General features: G+C 36.2%; 1 protein-coding gene across 1 annotated transcript; it reads right to left on the bottom strand.

Moving 5' to 3' along the window:
* On the bottom strand, positions 1-27,432 carry smg6 (SMG6 nonsense mediated mRNA decay factor). Its single transcript, XM_056466289.1, has 19 exons — positions 27,320-27,432; positions 23,572-25,678; positions 23,269-23,461; positions 21,333-21,443; positions 21,122-21,228; positions 19,501-19,579; positions 18,917-19,027; positions 18,621-18,833; positions 15,013-15,074; positions 13,501-13,646; positions 13,292-13,408; positions 11,429-11,603; positions 11,126-11,342; positions 8,662-8,823; positions 8,354-8,521; positions 5,277-5,421; positions 4,992-5,209; positions 3,654-3,735; positions 1-1,221 (listed from the first exon to the last, which is right to left on the bottom strand). Exons 1-19 carry the CDS (start codon positions 27,408-27,410, stop codon positions 1,091-1,093), a joined length of 4,635 nt encoding a protein of 1,544 aa, XP_056322264.1. The 5' UTR covers positions 27,411-27,432; the 3' UTR covers positions 1-1,090.

The following is a 27,432-nucleotide window of genomic DNA, read 5'->3' on the forward strand; positions in this document are numbered from 1 at the left end:
TAACTCAGATTAATTTAATCCACAACATGTAAAACAAATAAGGAAGACTTGTAATCAGAGGCGAGTTATCAGATACTGGCCTCTTCTGACCACACCACAGAAAGCTGAGGCTGACCACTAAAACAAGCTGACACTGCATTACAATTACAATATTTCAGCTTTGTAACTGGAAAATAAACACAACCACACTAAAAGTCAAAACACAAACCAGTCGACTTGTACAGGGAAAAAAAAAAGGGTTATTTCAAGACGTTGAACTATGAACAAGATAAGATGGTGTTTTTTTTTTTTTTAATATATGTTCATTAACTGCATCCATCGTGTTTAATTTTCCTTGATTATTTTGATGACTACTTTTACAGCTCACAAATGGTTCTGGTGTTATCAATATTGAAGAAACTAGAGATTTATGTTCAATTGTGATGATTTGAGCATTGTGTTAAGTTATTTTCTTTAAAAAAGCAGAGTGGATTGATTAGTGATTACAAAATTATTCCCCGACACAAAAATGCTAATTTGTTGATTGATGCAGAAGATGCTTACGAATATTGCGACTAAACCACGAAACCAACAATCTGACACTATCGAAACTGAAAAGGCAAACTTAAATACGCAAATAAAGAGCTTTAAAACAATCATGCTTAGCTCAAACCAAGCATGCACTGAGGCGATGAAAAACGCAAAGATCAGGGCCTCTGTGGGCCTGAAAGATGAACGTGAGACTGTCTGTCGCCCCCTACTGGAGCACTCACCTCAATACAGGCCCTTCAGACTGCATCCGCCTGCTCGTGACGCCACACTCACTCTATCACACACACTCCAAACAGCAGAAGAGCCGACGCTGCTTCCTCGTTCTCTTGCTTGAATCAGCTACGTGTGCGTCTCACCCTCAGAAGTAAGCGGTTGTCTATGCACGCTGCGTTTAAGGGGAAAATCCTTGTTCTTTGTAAAGTGGCTCGATGTGTGTCTCACTTTTTGGACTGACTGGCAGTCTCTTCCCCTGTGTGTTGATCCTCTCTGTGTGTTTGCTCATCTCCGGCTGTTGTGGCGCAGGATGACTGGTTTCTCAGCGGTCGCTCAAGCCTGCGCTTCAGCCTACTTTAGCCCAGATCAGGAAGGCGGGAATGTCTCTGACGGGAACGTTGCGGGTCAGAGCTTTGACGCGGAGATTTCTGTCATCTGTAAGCAGGACCACCTCACGACGCAACCGCACCGGACCATCTGATGGAGCAATAGGAAACACACAATGATCAGGATGTTAATGGAAGGGAACAAAAAGACAAACTCTGTGATCTAGAACAGTATTTCCCAACCCTGTTCCTGAAGGCACACCAACAGTCCCACATTTTCAACCTCTCCCTAATCAAACACACCTGAATCATCTTATCATAACATCAGAAGAGACACCAACACCTGAAGTTAATGGGTCAGATAACGGAGACATCCAAAATATGTACTGTTGGTGTGCCTCCAGGAACAGGGTTGGGACACACTGATCTAGAAAACCTCAGACTTTTGCAAATCATCTTTATATAGATGTTTTTACACTAGTAAACTTTATTTTCTGGTCATTTGTGCATCTCGAACACAAAACCAGTAATAAGTGTGAATTTTTGGAAGTCTTCATGCAAAATAAATTAGCTTTTTTTTATTGATAATTGGTTTAAAATAGAACAATATTAGTCCGAAATGCAAAAATCAGAAATCTGAGGCATAAAAAAAATACACATTTTTAACTAAATATTCAGTAAATCACCTTTGAAGGCGTCAAAATTAAGTTTTGATATATTTACAGTGGGAATTTACAAAAATATCTTCCATAGAACTTGATCCTAATATTCTCATGATTTTTGGCATAAAGAAAAATGTGGACCTGTATGTATTTGTTAATTTTTAATCTCAAAAACAGGTGACCATTAACTTGCATTATATGAAACACAAAGGACCGCGAATTCAGCTAAAAATATTCTTTAATGTTCTACTGAGGGAAATAAAAAAACCTACATGGCCTATGATGGCATAAGCATTAGAAAGCTAACTGTCAACTGACTGTCATTTTTGGATGAACTATATATGTAATGTAATGTGTGTTTATATAACGCGTTTATCCTGTTTGGCCATATAACCAAAGCGCTTCACAATCATGAGGAGGGTCTCTCCACATCACCACCAGTGTGCAGCATCCACTTGGGATGATGTGATGGCAGCTACAGGATAACAGCTCCAATGTGCTCACCACACACCAGCTATAGGGGGAGTGGAGAGACAGTGATAGAGCTAATTCAGTGGACAGGTATGAATGGGAGGCTATGATGGGTAAGAGCGGATTGAGGGTATTTTGCCAGGACACGAGGGTTACACCTCTACCCTTTACGAGAAGTGTCATGAAAACGGAGAGTCAGGACCTCAGTTTAACGTCTCATCAGAAAGACAGCGCTCACTGACAGTATAGTGTCTCCTTCACTTTACTGGGGCATTAGGACTCACACAGACCGCAGGTTGAGTGCCCCATGCTGGCCTCACTAACACCATTTCCAACAGCAACCTAGTTTTCCCATGTGGTCTCCCATCCTGGTATTGACCAGGCTCAGCCCTGCTAAGCTTCAGTGAGTAAACTGTTCTTGGGCTGCAGGGGGATATGGCTGTGGCTATATACACCATTAAGATTACACTGTTTTGAACAAATGTATTATAGAATAATCTTAACTGTGATCAGTATGAAATATACACTACCAGTCTTTGGGGTCAGTTTTTTTTTTCCCCAAAGAAAATTATTCTGTTGATCAAGGCGACATTTAATAAATGTTAAAAATTGTTAAATATTTATTTATTAAATATATATTTATTACTTAATGTATTCGTTTCAAATGAAATTATTACTCCAGTCATTACTGCTTTTATTACTATTAATAATAATAATAACAACAACAATAATGAATAGAGTGATTCCTAAAGGATCGTGTAACTCTGAAGACTGGAGTAATGAAGCTGAAAATTCATCTTTAAAATCACTAGAATAAATGATTAAATTAAACGATAAACTACTTTTGAACAGGTATTTTAGTGCAATACTATTTCACAATCTTACAGTTTGTACTGTATGTTTGCTGAAATGTATGTACTGTATGTTTGCTTCTCGCTGAGCAGAAGCTTATGTTAAAACATTAGCAAATCCTACTGACCCCAAACTTTTGACCCTTTAGTGTATTAAATGACACCTATTATAAAATCAAAGTTTTAAAATAATCTTAAAATAACATTATCTGAATTATTTGTTTAAACAATTATGTTTTTAAATAGTAAATAGAAAACTTATATTTCTGTTCCTCTTGATGCCAAAATGATTGTTTATTGTAGACTGTAATCGATTATAATTAGCAGGTAAGATTCCAATACTTAAATCAATAACGACTGATCATCACCCCTAAAAAAGGTCTCTTATTTAAACTCAATGGTTCATCTCTGCTCAAAGCTGCCAGCTTAGTGTTTATTGAGCTAAAATATTGGACTTCAAATGATTAACTTTGGAAAGTAGCCATGGTATATGTCCTGCAGTTTGTTTAGTAATAATGAGTGGCTGGGTGTGGTGTCATCATCATGAACTCAGCTTGGATAAATGTGTTAAAAGTGAATGCAGATGAATGTGAACTGACTTCTCTCAGCAGGCATGAAGTCCTTGGCTTTGTCCTGACAGTAGTGCAGACAGCAGGACAGGATCACGTCATCGTTGTTCCCCTGAGGAGACACACAGACAGGACAGTGAGCAGGTGATTCAAACTACAGGCTGAAGAAGCCCCATGTGTATTTAGCAGCCTCAATAAGCTTTTTTTTTACTCATTCATTCGTGCGGCACAGAGGTGTGTGTGTGTGTGTCCTCTACACTCCCTAAAGACTGCCAACATTAATGCTGCGGACTCTGCCGTTTTCTCACTTTTAAGAAAATATACTGTTCTGATGTAAACCTCAGCAGATGGATCATATATAATGCTGTTATACTGATAAACACTAGGTGTTCAATTATTTTCTTATTCTATTTCTTATATTGTTCTTATTGCATAAGAAATTAACAACAAAAAAAATACAGTGATGATATTCAAAATGATGTTTCACTAATTAGAATCAAACGAGTCATTTTAATTGATTTGAACTCAACAGAAAAAAGGGTTTTTATATTCAGTAACATGAATCAGTTCAAGAGCTGTGTTTCAAAACAATAATTCAAGACTGATTGTATTTATATTGTTCAGAAACACTAGGTAAGTGGATGAGCGCCTCTTTTTGTATGTTTGTTTATTCTTTCAGGGAGTTTATGTTATTGGCATCGCATACGCTGAAGATTTCGGTTTCTTTTTCACACTTTGGTATTCATTAGGAAGTTTAGAGGAGATCTTGTGTTCTAGTTTTGGTGGCTTTTGGTTTTGTTTAGTTCTTTAGTTGCTGTGGCGCCAATCTAGTTCCTTTTCCCCTGAAACTTTTGGTTTGATTATATTTCTGTTTGCTTTTTTTATGCATTGTACAAAGCACACACATATGCTTCTCTTTTGTTGGCCTCATCACTCTTTTCCTCATTGAAGAATAAATGATTGTTAACAATATGCCCTTGTGTATTTTCCATCCATTTACTCCAGTAATTTATTTATTTATTTATTACATATTTATTGCCACATCAGCAACTTATGGCTATTTTGTGGCCAAATGGATATACATTAAACTATTACATGATAAAAACAAATTCGTATTATATAAAAAATAAATAAATAAATAAATAAATAAATAAATAAATAAATTACTTAGACAAATATATAAAATATAAATAGATTAAACTTACAAAAAATTTATTCAAAGTTAAATATGGTTTTTCAGTTCTATTTTTGATCAAAAATGTAAAACTCTTCCTGGTGGTTTTACTCCAGTAATAATCTAATATTCTAAATGTTACACTTACTCTCCCTAGACAACTTATTAAATCATAACAGCAAGAAACAGCAGACCTTCTGTCCAGAGGTGTCTTCACTGCGGAAGGCGATGGACTCCAGTGTGTTTCCTCTACTGGTCAGCGCTCGAATACTGGGGTCTTTGGACTCGAAAGCTTTCTCCAGAAACATGACGGCTGCTCGGGCTCTGTCCTGCACCTGACGGGCATGAGCACCGTTCCCAACGCCCTCGCGACTGTCCTGTCCTTTAGCCAGACCGTCCAGCTCCGTGATCACTGTCAGACACACACATCAGACAGACGGAAACACAGGCTTTGTTTTACTCTTCAGAGAGGGTCTCACCAATAAGAGGAACCACCAGGATGTACGTCCCACAAACTAGAAGCTTCCTTAAGCCGTCCAGATGATCGATGAAGCCATTTGTGTCAGGAACCAGATAGAAGGGTCTGATCTCGATCTCCAGCTGACCGCCTGTTTGCAGAACAGCCTGAAGCACACAAACAGACAGTCTTTATTTATGACTGCTATTCTCAACATACTTTTATCAATAAAAGCTCAGTATTAAATGGACATGAGCTTGATCTGTTTTGTTGAGTCAAAATGATGCTCATCGTGTTTGTAAAAATGATTGATTACTATTTTGCCTGTTATGTCATTTGTAACTTTATAACATGATCACATGAAGTCAGTGAAATTACATGTTAAAAAAAACATTAATATTATTATTATTATTATTATTTTGGAGGAGTTTGTAATATTTTTATAGTACTTTATTTCAGTGCTTTTAACTAAAATAGCCATTTGCAGTCTTTATAAGCTGAACAATATCGTTTCAGCATTTAAATTGCTGAAAATATATAACCATTCACAATAGTCACGTCGCAAGATATGCAGTATTGTGTTTGAATTATAGTAGACTACGAGCTACAGAATTAAATATTTAATTACTGTATTTCTACAGAATTTATATGATTTAGTAAAAAAAGTTTCTCAATTTTTGTCATGTTTCTAGTTCAAATGCCTACATTTAAAAGTGAAAACAAGATTAATTTATGTACCCACTGGCAGATAGTTTTACTTGTTTTAGGGATGTCCAAATCATGCGGTTTCAGACTGGATCGGAATCGGGCTTTACTTCCCGATCATCTCATTATTTTATAACACATCAATGGTTATGCGGTGGTACAGAGTTAGACTTGTTTCTTGATTTCACACAGAAACAGCAACGCGCGTGGCATGACATCACTTTGTTGCAGAGAAGCTATTGATTAAATAATCAATAGCTATTTAATTGATTAAAGATTTGCTATTTAATCAATAGCTATTTAATTGATTAAAGATTTGCTATTTAATCAATAGCTATTTAATTGATTAAAGATTTGCTAAAGAACACGGAAGCAGCTTGAAGTGGGAAAACGCGAGTATGTCTGCGGTCTGGAGGTATTATAAAGTCGATGAGACTTTTTAGTGACGTTGCAAACATCCTTGATGCGAACAGAAACAGGTTCAAACCTGACAAGGTAGAGATGTTAGTTTTTATATTTACTGTTGCATTTAAGTCCAAAAGTGAAGAATTTATGTTATTTATTACTTGATTGTTCAAGCTACCTCACAGAAGTGCTCGGTTTGTTAACAGAGTTGTTGAATGTTAAAATAAGGTGAATTAAATGAAAAAAAATAAGGAACATCCTGGATCTGTTTCTTCGCTCCTCTTTCTTATGTATTATACAAATATCGGATGGGGTTTCGGTAGATACTCGAAATCAAATGAATCGGACTTAAGAGCAAAACAACCTGATCGGGACATCCTCACTTGTTTTATTAATTAATCTCTTAAGTTGAAGACAAAACAATATTTTTACTTGATCTAAAAATTTGTAGATATTTGGACTAGAAACAAGACAAAGCAAGATAAGCAAAAGATTTTTGTGCACTGAGATTTTTCAATTTCTGTACATGAATACTGTGACTCCACGGAAAAACGCTAAATTATGCAAATCGTAAAACTGTATTCATATTGCAATATTTAAAATAAAATAAAAAATATTGCAATATCAGACTTTTCCAATATCGTGCAGCCCTATTTTCAGACAACGCAAACAATAAAATGTGCTACATTTTCTCACAACACAAACATCTTACAAAAACGCCTCCATTTTCTCACAACACAAAAACAGAAATATCAACTCAAAAACGTAACGGACCCCGCTGTGCCGTGACTATTGCTCAGCTTTTATTTTATTTTAATATCCCGATTGCTGTGTCTTTATTTCGTTTTTATTAACCTAAAAACCATAATCTAAATATCCAGGTACATCACGTTTTAGGGTCCCCTTGAAATATTTCCATTGTGTTGTAAGAAAATGCAGCAAGTTTTTGTAAAATGTTTGTGTTGTGAGAAAATGCAGCATGTTTCATTTATTTGTTTGCGTTGTATGAAAATGCTGGCCGCTTTTAAAAAAGGTTTGCGTTGTGAGAATTTGCAGCATGTGTGCTGTCAAACTGATGAAGAACTTTTCTCAATTTACTGGCGTTTTTCGTAATTGCACGTGTTTTCTTAAACTGCAGCACGTTGAGCTCTCTCGGCCACGCTAGAAATGATATATTGTGCAGCCCTAAATAAAAATCGAAAAATAAAGATTCTTTCCTGACTTGCAAATGAGGAAAAAAATGTACTTTATGTATTATTATTGTTATATTAAGCAGTCAAAGTCCAAATTATTATTCCTCCTATGAAATTGTAATTCTTTTTCAATTATTTTTCAAGGGCTTTTTAATAGAAAATAGATTTTAACACATTTTTAGACATCATAATTTCAATAACCTCTTTCTTTGCCATGATGACTACATAATATTTACGAGTTATTTCGCACGATACTAGTATACACCTCAAAGTGCAATTTAAAAGCTTAACTAAGGTAATTAGTTGAACTAAAGTCATTGGACAACAGTGGTTTGTTCTGTAGTCAATTAAAAATAAAAACATTTCTAAAGATAATAATATTGACTTATTTAATTTAATTTATTTTATTCCAGCCAAACTAATAGAAATAAGACTTTCTCCACAAGACAACAAACATTTGAGAAAAATCTGTGAAAAATGTCCTTGCTCTGTTAAAAATCACTTTATTTAATGGCTACTTGACAAAAAAATCTAATTTCACTAGAATAATAAAAAACTTTGGACTTCAACTGTATGTTATCTGCCCAAATAGAAATTAAAAAATGTATCTGAAACGAGATTAAGCACTTTCTATGGCCTTAAAAATTGCAGAAATTAATTTAAGGCTCAAATCATGCCGCATGGAGCCTGTCCATCTAAAGTGATGTCCTATAATCTGTTCATCATCCATACCGCTTCCTGTGTGTCAGGACAGTGTGATTTGGATCTAGCAGACACAGACGGCATCCTGATGTACCTGTATCTTGTCCCTGCGCTTCTGCTGCTGTGCCAGCTTGTGTGCTAAAGCGTGGCGTCGTGCCCTCAGCTCTCTGATATCATCCTCGCTTCCATCTCCCTCCATCTCTCCATCAATCTCTCCTTCTGACGCAGACAGAGACGACTCCTCCACGATCACATCATCCTCCTGAGAAAACAGCAGCACAACTAGCAGTGCTACGAACACTTAAGCGTACACTCAAGGGGTTATCGGAAAACGAGCATCATCGATTCAGAGAAAACTGATGAAAACTCTTTTATGTTCAGCTAATGGTGGGTTTGATGTACCTGCTCCTGCGTCTTGTTCTCTGTGTTTATGCTGGGTGTAAGAGGTGCTGCCATGGAAATGTATTTTCCTCCTTTGAAAGCCAGCAGTGGCTCTTCCTGCCCACACAGGGCTTCCAGGAAGTACTTGAGAACGGTCACTCGCTTACAGTCAGCAGCGATAGCCTGCAACACAAAAATAAGCATCCAGATGTGATACGATGACAGATGATATATAATTACAGCTGTATCTGAGGTAATTAGATTCATTAGTTTCCTTCCGTCTGATTTCTGAGTCATCAGAAGGAGAAAAGCACCATGGGTATCTGCTCTCATTTAATAATAAATGATGAACAGGACTTAATATTTCATAAACCAAAACCTAAAAGGGAATTTTGAAATGCGATTAATTTGCAGTCTTTGTATAGAAGAATTTAATCATCTAATCATTTTACCTTCTAAAATTCCCATGATTTTTCCAAGTATTTCAGGCAAACATTCATGACCTACTGTTCAATGTCGATAGATACATCTTAAATTAAATACAAATATAAAGTAAAATACAGGACAATCTATGTAGTTTACTATTCAAAATAAAAATGTATTTTGATAATGCTTACACAATAATGTGTTATGCAAGAGCATGTGATTGTCCAAGGACAGTAAAGAAGAGGCTGCAACAACTAACCAGACACTTATGCATCTTTTAAACAAGTAAAAAAAACAGAATAATAATGATCGAAAATGACTAAAAAAAACAAATGTTAGAACTGAATGCTTTGTAGAATTGCAATTCATTTAAATGTTGTTGAAAAATATTCAACTATATATAACCCACTGGTGTTAATGTACCCAACCCACTCTGAACTAGGATCCAACCAGCAATTATTTGCATGGAAGTCAGTTGCTCTAAAAAGGAGGCTAAAAACCATGGCCCAAGCATCTGTCCCTAGAGCACCTCTTGAGGTCAGAGGAGTGAGGTTTACCTGCATAGCACTTCGCAAGCTGATTTCTGTTACACTCACCCCCCTAAACCTCTCCCCCATCCCGGATGAGACCCCACATGTAACCCACTGGTCTCACTGCATCCAACCCATTCTGAGGTGGGATCCAACCGGTGATTCTTTGCATGGGAGTTGGTTGCTCTAACAAAGTGGCTAAAGACCTAGAGCACCTTTTGAGTGAGGTTTACCTGCATAGCACTTCGCTAGCTGGCCTCTGTTACATATAGATATGTTGAACAAATTTTCAAAAATTTGTGGTTTTATTTGTTTTTTTTCCACACCTCTTACAGGCCTCGAAAATGCCATGTCAAAATACATGATTTATCCAGTTTTTCATGATGGTACGAAACCTGTATATGTTATAAATAGTAATTATATATGGTAAATATTAGCATTACTGGGTCAATATTGTCATACAATGAAAATAACAGCTTTAATGAATTATTATTATTATTATTCACAACAAGAAGGTCGCTGGTTTAAGCAGTGGCTGAGTCAGTTGGCATAAAACATATGCTGGATAAGTTGGTGGTTCATTCAGCTGTGGGGACCCCTGATTAATGAATAAATTAATGAATAATAATAATTATTATTATCATCATCATCATTATAGTAGTATGATTATAAAAAGGTGTTAAATATAACATTATTCAAAACAGAAAAAGAAATGAAAATATAAGTAAAAAATTGTATAATTCATAAAAATCAAGCCTAAACAAATTAATTTACAATGAAACCAAAACCAGTAGTGTGTAGGAAATACAGTATAAAAACATGTGCTTTGACTGCCTGAATGACCCGTCGCTTTAGAGTTTAATTAGTACTATATTTTACTGAGAATTCAGAGAACATTTATTCCAGAAAATTTGAGAGATTAAATTTATATACATATAATTTAAAGCATAAAATTTCAAAGGACTTGTAATAACCTCCAGTGGCAATACAGAGATTTTTCCAAAGAGTGTCCTATGAATGGTTAACAAAAAAGTCACCACTCAAGGATGTAAAAAAAGTATGGCTGAACGATATTGGAAAAATCTGACATTGCGATGCTTTGTTTTTCTTTAATATATATTGCGCTACGAATAAAATTTCACCAGATAACTTAAATAGCTCTGTTTGGTAAGAATTCTGGCACAGAAATGAAATAATCAAATGGTAAAACTGCACTGCGTAGTCTTCACTAAATAAATAATTAAATTAAATTTTTTTTTATTAAAAGTTACAAATGCTGCAATTTCTAATGCCTAAACTCTCTTAATATGCTCATACAGTCACAGGCCTTAAAAACACATGTAAAAGATAAACTTTTGCTCCATAATTGCAAAAATATTCAATGATTGTGGCTCCTGATCAACTATAATCCCAAAATTCAACATTGCAGATCCTGTGATGTGACTTGCTGATACACAAATTTCAATATCGATTCTAAAACGATTTCCTGTGCAGCCCTACAATATAGCATATGAAAATACATCACTGACCGCATCTGTTCCCTGGTCTGTATAGCAGGCGTCCTGTGGGGCAGCGAGCAGCGGAACAAACCCAGATAGCATCTTGTCTTCCTCCAGCTGAAGGACTCTGAGCTCCTCGTCTCCTTCTCCATCTGCATCCGCTTTATACAGCAGAACCTCCCCATGATACACTCGAGAGAACGAGTTGCACAGATCCGCAAGACACAGCCACACATCTGGACTTCCCCTAAAACACACAGACAGCTCCAGTTCATTACGCCAGCTTGCATTGAATCAGCATGGTCAGATGAACATGATGCAAGCGGGACTCACTGCATGCTGATTGGAGGAGGGTTCCACTTTTCCGGATGTCCGAGCATCCAGTCGGACCAGACCTTCATGCTGGGTAGCAGCTCTCGAAGGTCGTGAGGGAAGCGAGACACTCGCACCATTCCTTCCTCATCATCCATCTCATCAAACTCGCCCAGCTCTTCTGCAGGGATCGGCTCTGGGAAAAACAAAAAAAGGACAAAGGACAAAAGTAAAACATTTTTTAAAAAGCTGGAAAATAAAGATTCATTTCGCACTGGCTATTGAGAAAAAAATCCATTATATATATTTTGATTACTATATTATTCAGCAGAAGTCCTCCTGTAAAATTTTAAAAAATATTTTTCAAGAGATGCTTAATGGAGAAGATTTTTCAACACATTTTTACACTCATAATTTCAATAACTAATTTCTTCTAATGTCTTTGCCATGATGACAGTATATACAATTTTGCTAGTTATTTTGCACAATACTAGCATTCAGTTTTAAGTGCAATTTTAAGACTTAAGCAGGTTAATTTGGTTAACTTGGCAAGTCATTAGACAACATTGGCTTGTTTATCAAAAATAAAAACATTTCTAAAGATGACTATATTTACTTTTATAATTAGTTATAGTTTTTATTCCAAATTAGAAATGAAAGGTTTCATGAAATTAAAATAAATGAGGATATTAATAAGCTAGTGTGCTTTAAAACAGTGAAAAAACTTGGATTTAGAAGATATAAACATCAAAAGCTTGGAGCCTAAATATATAATTCCTCAAAACACCACATAATTCAGTTTCTCATCAAATCTTCTGACCGATCAGTATCTAGCTTTCTAGTATCTGATATGTCCTGCCCTTTTTAAGATGCTTCTCATTGCTTTTTATTTGCTGCACTTGAGCTCAACCACTGTCACTGGCAGAGCTGCGATGAAAACGAAACTCTATTGGCTGTTTTTTTTTAAGGGGAGGAGCTAATCTATGTCCCACCCTGTCTTCATGTTTCTGATGATATTATGTCAAACAGAATTTTAAAAAAGCACTTAATGGGACATTTACATAGAGAATCCTAAATATTGTAGTATTCTGAACTAAAGTTTTTGTATAACATTAATTCTTATTTGAAATATCATAAGAGTGTAATTTTTTCTAGAAAACTTTAATTATGAATGTGCTTAAAGCAGATGAGAGGGTGTGACAAACCACCTGTAGCAGACAAACTCTTTCCTCTCCGTATGCACAACACACTCTCTTATAAACACTCCATGTGCTGGGAAAACATTCGGAAATTCTGATTGCATTTCACACGGGTGAGCTGACAAACCACTTGTAGGAGACACTCTTTCTTCTGTGCACCTATTTTTTTTAATTGCTAAACTAACCATATCTATATAATGCAGCTCTCTGATAATTTGAAATGTTTCTTTTATCTTCATTTGTAAAAAAGCATCTGCTAAATGAACTCATGTAAATGTAAATAACACATCATTTATCAGTTTACGCCCATAATATTAAAAATAAGCACACAGATACATCACGCATCCTTACTGTTTGGATTTTTTTGAGGCCCAGTATCAAGCTAAATCTTATCCCCAGTGCTCAATGGAATCCCCATTTACACATGTATTTAGCATGGTGCAAATCATTGGATTGACAAAAATGCATGCTAAATCCACATGTAAACACCTTTACTGCGAGTAGGATGAATGAACTCAACTTAAGCTACAGTCTTAGCAACCCAGATGTAAATTTAAGGAAAACAGTAAAAATCTGTACAAACAGTGACAACTTTATCTTAATGTCTATGTGGTATGCAGTTTAAACTTTTGGTGAGTTCAGAAATGTATATTTTTTAATTTCAGCAAATGTGTGGTTTACTCACCAGCAGGTGTTTCCTTCAGGAGTTCAGTGCAACGCTGCACGAGCAGACCAAACATAGCTAAACCCAGAGATATGGCCTGCTCTTCCAATGCAGACCGAGTTTCACCCTGGCCTTCAGCTACAAGGAAATGTTGAGAGGCACGGCAAATTGAAACACAGGAAAGATTGTCAATGAAGTAGACAAGAACTATGGAACTGTTAGAGTTTTACCTCTGATCTGTGCATTATGGATGGTGAACATGTTAATGGTGATGATCTGCAGCATGCGTGTGCTGCCAAGGGGGGAGGGGCTATGCTGGAGGAGGGCTCGAAACTCCAGCAACACTCGATTGGCTACAGCAGGGAAACTCTCCATCCTGAAGACCATGACATGACACATCATGCAAATGAGTATATTCTCAATCAATGCTCAAACCCAAAGTCAAAATTATATTTTGTACTAGCAAGTAAGAGTTGTCATATTTTCACATCAAATTTACTACAAAAATGTAAATAATCATAAAAATATTATTATTTTCTTTCTTATTTAATGGTGAATTTCCCCCTTTTTTCTTTGCATATTGCTTCAGTACAGCCCATTGGATTAAAATTTTGTGCTATTAAATGTGCTTTAAAGGTGCAGTATGTAAGTTTGACACCCAGTGGTTGAACTAGGTATTGCACTCATGGATCAAAACACATTTTCACTCGGCTCCTCCTCTAAGTCCACACAAGCCCAGGCTGCCAGATTGACGCGAGTGTGCCTGACTATCAAGCCTAAGGGCTGATTTGAACTGTTTTCTAACTAAAAGCAACAACACACAATAGAAGAAATATTTTCCATGATTAAAGGAGTTTTTGTCCTAACCAACTAGAAATGGCTTCTATTTCTCACAGGTGAACAACAGGATGAACAATGATCACCTAAGGTACACCTCATGTGCTTTATTCAATTTTAAATGCTAGTAATGTCAGTTTAAATTACATTTCACATGATAATTATTGTCATACTACTGAAAGCAGTAGCAGACAGTTTAATATGTATTAATTAGATTGCAAACCTTAATATTTTGCTGGAGTGCAGTATAGTATTCTGTGCTTCTGAATGGCTGTATTTAAATTTCTATCATGTTTTGTTTGGTCCTAACAGCCAAATTGCTTATCACTCTCGTCACAAAGTGTGTTGTTAGGACATGTGGTTACAATGTAACCTGCTCAGCTAATGTTTACATTCGTAATATTTATATTATTTGCTAATTAATAACCTGTGTTTAATTTCGGAGTCGCATTTTGTCGCAGATGCATACTTTGAGAGCCTTCTTGACTGAATGAATGAAACATGTGGTTTTCAACCAAGGCAACGCAGGGTGCTGAAATCTAATTGGCTAAACTGGTGTTGGGCGGGTTAAATTGACCAAAAAAAAAGACAGATGTTCCAGCACAGAAAGCACATTTTCAAAGCAGAACATCTGACTTTAGTAATGTTTTTCGGAGTATGTTCACTTAGCGTGTTTTTTAAATATCTGCAAACATATTATGGTATTTTTATGCTTTAAACGAGTTAAAAACTTACAGCAACATACAGCACCTTTAAACAGAGTGAACTTACCTAAATAAAGTATATCAATTACATGATTTAGTCATTTTATAGAAAATTTTCCCAGAATAAGTCTTTTAAAATTGGCCAACCCCCTGAATAAATCTTATTTGAATTAAGCTGTATCAGACAAAATGAAGACTTACCCTACTTTAGTGAAGAGCTTTCCATGAGTGTGCAGGAAACTCAAAATAAACCTCTTATTGAGCTGTGAAGAAAACGAGAAAAAATATATATGAGAAAATGTCATTTCAGCTGGAATTGCTGTAATTACAGCAACTACTCCTTTTAGTAAAAAAATAACTTGTTTTCTATTCTGAAACCAATCAAGTCTCAACTAAATGATCAAAAATCAGATGACAGGAAGAGGAGATTGATTAGCTGACAAACACTCTCACTTAATAAATCAGTGTATTGCCTTTAGGGGGTCAAAACCTGATAACCTCTGCAAAACAAAGGGTGGAGGGTCAACTCTCTGAAAGTGTAAGTGTGCATTTATTGCTGACGCGTTGAAATATCCAAGGTTACCGAAATGACGGCTGCATCATGGCACAATGATGCCCTTTTCTGCCACTGATGGGTGACTCATAGTCAGCCTCATCCTGTGCGACTCATAAACAACTCGATGTGACCTCTTTGGCTCTCCTAATGCGCGCGGGGGTTTGTACTCATGAGGTTGCGTGTCTGTCTCTGTTTATGGCCACTTTTGAAACTCAGAGTAGTATTTCGGGTCTTAAGTGCAACAGGCTGCTATCTTGCTAGCTAGCTTTTTTAACAGAGATATAAAAAAAAAAAAATAAAAAATTGTATCAGTCAGCAGATATTTTAAATATAAGGGGTGAACAATATTGACAAAAAGACATCACAATATTACTTTTCTTTTTCAATAAAAAAGGTCATTATGCTGTTGAGGATGTTTTCATCCACTCAGGGGTGATTTTGAGGCTTAATTTGGCCACAACTTTCTCTGGGTTTCTGCAAATGGAATGACTTTGGGTGACAACTCTTATTTTGACACATATTTTGGGAAAATGCTTAGCAAGTTTTCAAAACCTCAATACACTGGACAAATTGACTACTCTTTTGTTATGCTCATGGCTGTTTTTGCTCCATTGACTTCTATTAAAACGAAACTTTTGGATTGTAATGCTGACACCATATTATCATGCATTCTTAATTGTTAGTGGGGTTTTTATTGGGAAGAGGTAAAATTAGCGATTTTTACTGTTAATCAACATTTGCAGTGCCGTTTCTGGCTTTTATATGTATAGTATAGTGTTTAGTGAGTTTGGGAAAGTGTGTGAGTGTAAGAGAGACCTTTACACACTTACCTTGTCTGAGAAAATCTAAATAAAAGCAGTTCTGCTCTCAAAACATAGTAAGTATATTTATGCGCACAAACTATAATTTGCTGTTTTCCTCCATAGATCTTCATAAACTTGTCTGCACAGGCTTAACTAAAGGGTTAATGGTGCCAACTGATGATCAACAGTAAAAATGAGAAACTGTACCTCTTTCCAACAGGGAAAACTACCAACAATCAGGAATGCATGATTATATGCACGATTAAAAATTATGTTATCAATGGGACAAAAACAGCCACCAACACAACAAAATGGTAGTCAGGTTGAACAGGGTAAACAATATTCAGTTTATTGTGTTTTTGCACTGGTGTCCTGACTGGTTTAGGACTGTAATTGATAAATAAATGTCATTTACATGGCTAGCCATAATGAGTGACTCACTAAATCATTAATTCGAATGATTTATTGAATCGACTGAATCACTTAGAAATCAAGCATGTGACTATCTTTGTGAATGCATCATTGGATTATTGAATAACTGATTCATTCAATAGTCATTCATTCCTGAGACGTTCTACAAATGTTCTGCTCCAGCACTGTTTGGAACGATTATCTTCAGCAAAAAAAACAAAACATAGTGTTTAGAATGTAGCTCACTTAAAATTAACTTACAATATCATGTAGCAAATATTTGTATAAAATACCATATTTTCTCACATGCTGATTAACGTCTTATGAATGTCAAAACACAAAACTAATCCAGAGAGGTTTTTTGCTTTCACATAGGCATGGGAGAATAACTTCAAAATCAAGGTTTTAAAACTGCTAAAATTTTCTGCTTTATATCCAAACAAAAGAAAGACATCCAAAGATGCCAAAAGAAATCAGTGTTTTTGAAACTAATGAAGATAGCAGATGTCAATGATTTATTCTTATTATTTAGCCTGACATGTTTAATGTGCCAAAATATTTGAAATATCTCTTAAATTAAAATATGTTGTGTTCAATGGGGGAAATTTTTTTTTTTTTTTTACCAAGACATTTAAAAAGGAATATATTTTAGAGCAATAATCACAATACCGTGATGTTTTCATCCAAGGTTATTATATTGTCAGAATGTTATACTGCCCCCATGCCTACTTTCATAACTAGATTATTATTTTGTTACATCAAACTGAAAATGTTTCAACGTGTTTTTTTTTGCGAAGTGATATACAGTTGTGTCAACATACCCCTTGAAGAATTTGTTAAAATGGAATAATTTGAACAAAATAAGAGATCATACAAAATGCATGTTACTTTTTATTTAGTACTGTCCCGAGTAATATATTTTACATAAATATGTTTACATATAGTTCACTACACAAAAATCTAGCTGAAATTATTAAAATAATTAAGAATTACATACAGTGCTCAGCATATACAAGTACAACAATCTTTTAAGTTCATATTTTTAATAGGAAGCTATACAATATTATATTTGTTCATATACATTAGATTAGTCAGTACTGAAGACAAATCTGGAGCTTATCTAACAAAATAACTTTCAATAACAGACCAAATACTAGTACAGCCAAATTTATATGATATAGAAAAATATTTAATACAAAATTTAAAAAAGAGGAACAATCAGAAGAAGCAAAAAAAGACAACAATTTAGTTGAAATTTTGTAGTTTGTAATTTTTTTTTGCAATATTTTGCTTGAATTTAATTGTATTATCCTCTAATTTCTAAATATGTTTGGTGACTAAAATATTATTTTATTAAATATATCTGTTTAATCGATCTGTTTTGTTTAAATACACTAAAATACATTGCCTATATTCACTGAGAAATGGAGAAAAATATTCATTTTCAAAATGGGCTGTACTCAATTATGCTGTGCACTGTATTAAATAAAGAATTTTTCTGAAGAACAGCAGTCAGTTCAACTGTTCTAAACAAACAAGAGACTCATAAACAACCATCACAAAGCACACACAGAATTGAAAAACAAGGGTGTGTAAACTTTTGCTGGGAGTTATTTGAATAATTTCAGCTAGATTGTTATGTAGTGAATTTTATGTCAACATATTTCCCGTAAAATATCTTACTTGGTACAATGCCAAATAAAAAATAACTTGCGTTTTGTATGATCTCTCTTATTTTTTTCAAATTATTCACATTTAAACAAATCCTTCAAGGGCTATGCAAACTTTTGAGCACAACTGTACTTGATAATGTCGGCTCCCTCACCTCTAAAACAACTTAACTGTTATCTAAAACTTCTACAACTAAGATATTGTTGTACCACTTACTAGCAAGTTGCATTTTATTTGCATTTATTTTGTAATTTCAGTGAAACAGTGAAAGTTCAGATAAAAGACAGTGTGAAAGAATAACTCAACTGTGATTTAAATGTGACCAAAAAAACAAAGCAAATTACTTTTTTTTTTCCGAAAATACTCACATCACTTGCACTCAAAGCCCCCAGCTCGCCATCCTGCTCAGAGTCTTTTCCCGATTCACTGCCCGTTGGACGAGACGTGCCTGAAACCTCACTCGGACGGATCCAGATCTCCACACGGGCTGCATCCTCACCTCGACGCCCACCAGTATGGCCTTTAGGACCACGAGTACCTCCATCTGAATCCTGCTTTTGCCTACGCTCAATCTGGTCAGCCTGAGTTGGGTGAAATACACCAATATGACACTCAGACACAGGATGCTGGATTAGTCTGCTTGAGCAGCAGTGTTAACGTGTACCTTGCGTTTGGCTTCCTCAAACAGACTCATCAGACTCTCCTTGGCTGTAAGGATCGGATTACTGGCGGCAAGACTACGCATGTAATAGTATACAGCGTCCAGCTTTCGCTTCTAAATAAGAGACGGGAGAAGAAAGGACTTGTTTACCTTTTGTTTTCAGTCTTCATTGCTAATAATAAAACTGTAATGAAGGAATAAAATATTTAGTTGACAAGACTACTTTTTTGTTGCCAGTTTGAGAAAAAAAATTGTTCACCTAAAAATTCAACTCCAAATTTTTATTATATTTTCTGCTGAACACATAATAGGATATTTAGAAATATATTGGTGTATATATTAGTAGCCACTGGATTTTCTTTTAAGTCAATGGCTACAGGTTGCCAATATTCCTCAAAATATCCTAAATTTTTTGTTTTCAACAGAAGAAAGAAAGCTCGTTAAAATGAAGTGGGGGTGAGTAACAAATTCGGGGTGAAATATCCGTTTGAAAGGCAAACTATTCATTCATCTATATAAAAAAGCACAACATTTTACATTAAAATAGTATTTTAAAACGTCAAAACAAAAGAGTGTTCTGGTCTCACTGTGTACACTGCTAACAGGGCCAGCTGGTTGTAGGGTCGTCCATTTTTTGGAGCAATTTGTTGTGCTTTTAGATACCAACTGCACATGAAAAAAGACAAATAAATGGTTAACATTTAAAAATGAAAATGCAACCACACTACACAGCTTAAAGGTGCAGTATGTAAGTTTGACACCCATTGGTTTAACTAGGTATTGCAGTTTCAAAACACACGTAAAATGCAGGTTGCCAGATTGTCGACATCAATAGGAGTGTGCCTGACTATCGAGCCTAAAGGCTGATTTAAGGCTGATTGAAATCATGTTCTAAATAGAAACAACACTACGGGATAGAAGGAATATTTTCCATATTAAAAGGAGTTTTTGTCCTAACCAACACCTGAAATAAGTTTTTTAGAAAGAGCTTCTATTTCTTGCTGCTAAACTGAATAAACTGACAATGATCTCCTCAGGTATGGCTCATGTGCTTTATTCAGTGTTAAATGCTAATAATGTGAGTTTGAATGCCATTTTACATGATATTTACAGGCATATACTGAAAGCAGCAGCAGATAGTTCACCTCAAATCTTAAAAATAAAATTAACCGTTTGAATTGAACAAGCCAACACATTTCAGTGATTCAGCATGTACATTTAATAATGTTAAAGAGGTTTAATATGTATTAATTAGATTATAAACCTTACCATTTCGTTGAAGTGCAGTAAGTGCACTATTTTGTGCTTCTGAATGGCTGTTTAAATTTATGTCATGTTTCTTCTGGTGCAAATAGGCAAACTGCTTATTACTGCAAATCTCATCACGAAGCGTGCTGTTTGGACACGGGATTACAAATGTAACCTGCTTCCCTAATGTTTGCGTTTGTAATATTTATATTATTTGCTAATTAATAACCACCTCGTGTGGATCTCTGAATCTGCCTTTCACTTTGGAGGCTGTTACTATTCACTAGAGGTCGGTTTTCCACCAAGGGGTGCTGAAATATAATTGGCTAAAGTGGCATTGGGCGGGTTAAAGAGATCAAAACAAAGACAGCCGTTCCAGTACCTAACTCACATTTTCAAAGCAGAATATCTGACTTTAGCATTGCCTTCAGATAAACAAGAATATTCACTTAGCATGTTTCTTAAATATCTGCAAACATATTATATTTTTATGCTTTAGAAGTCAAAAACTTACATACAGCACCTTTAACTTATGATTTTCATGAACAAAGACAAACACATTTATTCTGCACTAATTCAAAATCACCATACATCAATACAATAAAAAGAACGCAATGAAAAGAAGCTTTTTTTACACAATATTCAATTTAAAAAAACATTATACTTTGCCAATCTTTAAAACTACTAGGTTTTGCCCATTCGTTAGCAAGAGTTTAATCCTTTCAAATAACAAAATCTAGTATGAACATGTATTTTTCATAATTGTACAACTGTTTCATGTTTACATTACATCTATTATACTGAATGACGATGAATTGAAACCTAGACACTTTAATTCAATTTAATACGTTTTCTATGTATAGAAAATCCCTTCTGTTCATTTTATTTGAAGCAGACACCAAAATGTTTGATGTGTGTATCCTGAAGGAGTGTTGTTTTAATTTGGCCAAGATAACATACCTGCGTGCCTTTCCGTAGTTAGCAGATTCACTAGCCTGTTCTCGATATCGTGCGATATCCCCTTGGCAGATCATGCAGCGCTGGGCACTGATCAGAGCATACTTCACCTGGAAAAAGGAAGAGGATTCGGTCACGCTTGTCTTTTTTTTAGGATGGTTGTTGCAGCTCATATTCATAACATTATATTGTTAGAAAGATCCAAAGTGCATACCGTCTTGCGCAGAGGTCTTGCTCGTATAGCCATGCAGTCCATATAGTCCTGCAGCTTGAACTGAAACACAGTCTGCAACTTCTGTAGCAGCGAATCAAAGAATACTGCCCCCTAAAGCAATAAAATATTATGGCACCTTAACGTGTGACTACATCATCCATGAATCTTGTTAGAAAAACAGTAAAACGACTTTTATAAAGACCAGTAACATCTTAATAATCTTGTAAAATGATTCATTGAGTTCACTGCGTATGGATGAGAAAAAATATCAAAAGGATAGTTTACCCAAAACAGGGTTTCTGCAGGCCTATCAAGTTAAATTTAAGACTTTTAAAAGACATTTTTAAGACCATTATGAATGACATTTTAGACTTATACAGGGCTAAATGCTATAGATTTTTTTTCAAATATCCCAGTTAGAAAAGATTTTCACTTGCCCTATCAAAAATGATTATAATTTAATAATACATAATAAAATAATTTAGTTTGAATATTTTTTATTAATTTTTAAATATATCCATCCGCAAACCCTATAACCCAAAAAAAGAACAAAACATAGCTGTCAATTACTTCAGTCTACAATGATAATAATTTAATAATAAAAAATATATGTCAGGTCAGCATCTTCAGCAATAAATTGAGAACTTTGAGAAAATGGTCATCAATGAACTCACCACAGTTTACTGGATGTAACAACAGATACAGGGACACTGAAGCATTTCAAAAGTGGAGAGTACGACTCCCATTTCAAAAATTTCAATTTGTCTGTAAGCTGACATACGAGCGATCCTCTGATGCTGACATACGAGCGATCCCCTGATGAATCACGGCTTTAAAACGATCCAATGTCCCTGTATCTGTGGTTACACTCAGTAAACAGCAGTGAGTTCGATAAACTGATGACCTTCACGTCTAGTTAATGTTCAAGGTTATAATAACTTTGGATTTTTCATTAGTTTTAGTTTTTATTTGGTTTAGACTTTTTCAAATTCAGTTAGATTCAATTTGTTTTTAGAGAGAGATTTACTAGTTTTTAAATTTTAAAATTTTAATAGTTTTAGTTTAGTTTTTATTAGTTTTAGTATTAGTTTTATGTTTGTTGTTTTTTTGGAAATTAGGATATTTGTTAGGTGCAAGATTCAAAATCATCACAATAAATATTGTATAATAAAGATAGGCTACATTTGTTTCGACACAAAAACACTACCATCTATTCATTCTCAAATTCAAATATAACAGACCACAAGATAGCAGTCCTAAGTAAAATATGTGTGCAATGCTGCTTCTGAGGATAGATACACAGTACTGATGGGAAGTTCAGATTTTTAACGAGAACTGGATCTTTTGTGACAATCCTCCTATGTTTGGACTGAATATTTCAAAAATATGTTGTCAGCAATCATAATTTCAGTCAGCTAAAACATCACCATGGCATCAGGATTACTGACTCCGAGGTGCTGTACGGTCAAACACCTGGCAACGCAAAGTTTATAGATTTAACGTTACTTCTAAGTATGTATTAAATACATTTATAAAGAAGAAAACGAAGGATGTTTTAGCTATAATTTTAGTTAGTTTCAGTTTTGTATGCACACAATACAGTTTCAGTTAGATCTAGTTTTTTTTTTTTAAACTCTCTTTTTATTTTTATTTCAGTTAACCAAAAATGTTTTTTTCAATTCGAGTTTTCGTTTTTTTTGTTTTAATAACCTTGTCACAGTCATTTCGGTTGAGCATGTGAACACAATGGCAATGAGCGCTGTTTAAGAACGTGCTCAACAGCACTCAAATATTAACGGGAAATTTACTTTTTTTTTTTATTTCAGTCTCAATTAGTACAGAATTCCATTATTGTGCAAACCTATACTATGGTGGAATGTTATTGCAATTTAATTTTAATATATTATATCATACATTTAAAAATTAAAATGTCTACCTCTTCCAGAATGGTCATCAGCATGGTTTTAATCTGCGGGGCTGTGTCTGAGTTCTGGTCCTTCAGCAGCTGCCTGAACCTCTCTATCACCTGGTAAAACACATTCTTCCACAGGGCTTGATCCAGGTTCTGAGAGTCGGAGAACTCAATGTCTGTCAAAATCACCCGTTCATATAATGTCAGGAGCTCAGCCCTGAAAAAACACCAAAAGAGAAAGAAACAAGTCAGAGGAAAACCTCATAAGGCTGGCCATTATTATTTGTAGGGTCTGTAATACGACAAATTCCAGTTTTGAATGCAAACCTGAGCTGGGCCATCCTCTCCAGTCCCTCCTGGCTCAGACGCTCACGGGACAGCAAGTTACTGAGCTGGAGTTCCTGACTGTCAGCCAGCCGAAGAAACTTTCCCAGCTCTCCTCTGGTCTGCACCTCTGCCTCCTCTGGAGTCAAAGCAGATCCTGTCGGCGAAGGGTAACCTGGCCCACCCTGTCCGTAGGGTCCATAAAAAGATGGCATAGCAGAGGCGGGATACATCCCATTAGAGCCTGGTATTTGGTAGGGAATGTGATATGGGTACGGATATCTTGGCGGGGTGTTTGGGGAATTGGCTGACACCGGATAGCAGTAGGGATTGTCTGAATTTTGGAACTTGTAGTACGCCATTGCTGCAGCTTGCTGATTTTGAAAGAACTCCCCCTGCCGGACTGGAGGACTTCCTACAGTTTCGTCATCAGTGTCCAGAAAGTGCAGCGGCCCACATCCACCCTGCTGTAAATACAAAGCCTGGTGTAGAGATGCATGTTGGGATTGTTGGCTTGACACCAGCGCTGGTTTCTTATCCGGGTTATTTGGGTCCCACAGACGTCTGGTCCCTCCTCCACGGCCACCTCTTCCTCTGCCCAGGCCCATTCCTCCTCTCATTCCTCCAAGTGGGGGTACAGGATCAGGGGTCTGTGTTAGGTCGGTGTGGGCAGGAAGCACCAGGATGCCTCTCCCACGACCTCTAGTGCTTTTACGGCTCGCTTGCTCTTCCCGCTTGTCTAAAGACACTCTTAAGATCCCTCCCTCCTTCCGAGTGCTGCTCTTGGCTTCTTCAGCAGCTCTGCTTCTTCTGTCTTCTCGCTCCCACACCTCGTTTTCCTCCAGCGAATCAGTGGAGGACAAGGTACGGGCCGTGCGTCTTCTGGAGCGGGTTTGACCTCCTCGGATGAACTCCCTCTGTCCGGTGGCTCTCTCTAAAGTGCGTGCAGAAAACTGCTGACCTTCTGCTTTCAATCTCTCGGCTTCAGCAAGACCGTCCATACTGGTCCCGCTACTGGCCGAACTGGTGCTGTAGGTGCGGTTTCGAGGCCGCCGGATGTCTGATTGAGAGTATCGTTTTGAAGCAGCGTTAACTCGCTTTGAATCCATTCGCTCAGATGGTTTTCCTTTCTCTCTTGGCCTGTTCCCTTGTTGTTTTTCACGGTTCATATTCTGGTCACGACTCGCCTCTTTGCCCCCAAAATTTCTTTGCTTTTTCCCTTCAAGATGAGGAGCTTCTGAGCCTTTCCCCCCGGCCTCCCCTTCTTCTTTCTTGGCAAAAACCTGGTTGTTAACTTTCTCTTTTCCAGCTCTGGATTTCCCATTATCTCTCTCCTTTTTTTTGTCTTCTCCCATTCCTCGATTTCCTCCTCCTGTCTGGATTTTTCGGCCTTCCTCAGAAGGTTTACTCTGGATTGAATCATCCTGCCCACCTCTGTCTTTACTTTCCACAGTCTCTAAATGAAGATTGCTGACTTTATGGCTGATATTCTCAACAGCGTTCTCAGTTTTGGTTGCAGAGGGAGTTTCTACACTTGCTTGCTTTTTCCGGTCATTTTTACCTCGCCGGTTTTTACGCTTTTCCTCTTTCTCACACTTTGAAGGCATTTCAACAGATTTCCCATCCACTTCTTCTTCTCTACTTGGATACCTGTCTAATTCTTTGCTTGTCCCAGCCTCTTTGTTTCCCTGAGATCTTCGCCCCCCTGGTTGATATATCTGACGATCAGGTTTGCGCATTTTTCGTGACTGCTTTGGGGATTTAGTCGTACCAGCTCTTTCAATGATTTTAACAGCATTTCCATCCACTAGTTTGTGTTTTATATCACCTATATGTACATCAGTTTTATGATTGGTTTCTGGCTTACTGTGGTCATTTAGATTGTCTTCATTGCCTGTGTCAGGCATGTAAGAGCATACAGGACTGGTCGGAGAGTCGTCTGGCATTTTAGGGTCATTACCAAAAACATCAGGTTGAATCACAGTGTCTGAACCGACTCCTTCTGCACTGTCCTTACGTCTGTTTGGATGGCTAACCCCAGGCTTGTACAACTGCAAATCTGGGCGTTTACTGTCTCGCTGACGTTGCTTCTTACCCTCCTCTCGTAAATCTGAGGAAAAAAAGCATAAAAATTATTCTTTATAAAAGTTATTAGCTTAAGAGAACATTAGGGCAGTGTTTTTTAAATCAATTTGACTCCAATTCATTAGACTGTTTAATCAATTACTGCTAAATCAGGGGTACCCAAACTCGGTCCTGGGGCGCCAGTGTCCTGTAAAGTTTAGTTCCAACCCCAATCAAACACACCTGGGCTAGCTAATAGGGCTGGGCGGTATATAGAGTTCTGGGGATATATTGATATGACTCCCCAACGTGATTCGGTATTATCCAATATCTTTCATATCGATACAATTTGAGGCCACACATGCGCATTCTGCGTGAAATGTTTGATTAGGGTTGGAGCTAAACTCTCCAGGACACCAGCCCCCCCAGGACCGAGTTTGGACACCCCTGTTCTAGAAACATGCATGCAGGTGTGTTGAGAAAAGTTGGAGCCAAGATCTGCAGGACACCAGCCCACCAGGATCGAGTTTGGACACCCATGCAAAATTAATCTTGTGTTTAGACTACACAATTTCACAATACCTGATTTTAAAATGATTTTTTAAAAATAGGTTAAATGGGCCTAAACAAAAAAGGCTAAAAACTAAAATATAAAGTACTACTCACAATCTCTATGCAACTAAATATTTCAGCCCATATAACTAGAAAAACTTATGTTTATTGAGGGTTGAATTAAAATAAATATTATCTTGATTATTCATTGCTTTGGCAATTAAATAATATTTATTTATTTAATATGTTTGTTTAAATTGAATGAATGATCTATAACTGTAATGCTACAAAAACCATATTTAAAATATGAGAAATAATAAGTTTTATTACTTTTAATTACAATATTGTAATTTAAAGGGTTAAATCTTAAAAATTAATGTTCTTATTATCAGGATTTAAATTATGTAAGTGAAATTTAAAAATACTTTTGGTATTTTAACAATTTTTGTCCTCTAATGGCATATATATAACGTATTTTAATTCAATTGTTGAATTGGGGTCTTTAATCTTCTAGGCTTCCTAGTTGAGAGCCACCACACCATATATACTAACTTACTTCATACGAGACATAAAAAGATGACGATATTTAACGTTAATGCATTAATTAATCGGAAAAAAAGTATTATGGCACCTGAGAAAAACAACCTGTTGCATGTTCACCGTAACATGTTAACCCAGAAATAAAAAAATTACCAAAAACATGCAAGGAGAAATAGTTAAATCGTGATGTAAAGTTGATGAGTCGAGGATGGTAAACCTCTTTCAAATAAAGACCCAACGTTAACGTTACTTCAAAAAGTTGGCACCTTCAGTGGCGTGTAGTAAGTTGGTTAGCGTACATTTGGCCCTTAATACAACCTAAGATGCGTATAACTTATTTATTTGATATATGTTATGAGACACGGCAGAGTTCGTTCATTATCATGTAGTAACAAAAACACGCAAAATGTGCTGAAGCTTTTTTATTTTCAAAACAAGCGCCGTTCAGCCCACATGAGCGACGACTGTTGGTAACTGTTATGCTAGGTAGCTATTAGCAAACTCAGCCCTAAGTTTGACGTGACATGTCAAAATACAGCTCGTCTTCGACTGCTTCCGTTCTTAAGCTGTTATAAACATTTAGAGAGGCTCAAACCTTTTACATCATCGCCGTGTGTGTTGAAACTCGACGCTTCTGCTCGCAGCTCCGCAGCTGAAATTCGGACCCTTTCCAGCTCGTCCGCCATTTTCGTCGGAACCAAACACAAA

The sequence above is a fragment of the Danio aesculapii genome, chromosome 10 (assembly GCF_903798145.1).
Source record: "Danio aesculapii chromosome 10, fDanAes4.1, whole genome shotgun sequence".
Lineage (NCBI taxonomy): Eukaryota > Metazoa > Chordata > Actinopteri > Cypriniformes > Danionidae > Danio > Danio aesculapii.

What these genes read in the sequence shown, in the direction of transcription:
- smg6 (XM_056466289.1), bottom strand. Translation starts at nt 27,410, where the DNA reads ATGGCGGACGAGCTGGAAAGGGTCCGAATTTCAGCTGCGGAGCTGCGA. An exon ending in GGGCTTTGAGTGCAAGTGAT is followed by an intron (nt 15,075 to 18,620) that starts GTGAGTATTTTC and finishes TTTTCTTCACAG; the next exon opens with CTCAATAAGAGGTTTATTTT. An exon ending in CAGACCAGGGAACAGATGCG is followed by an intron (nt 8,824 to 11,125) that starts GTCAGTGATGTA and finishes TTTGTGTTGCAG; the next exon opens with GCTATCGCTGCTGACTGTAA.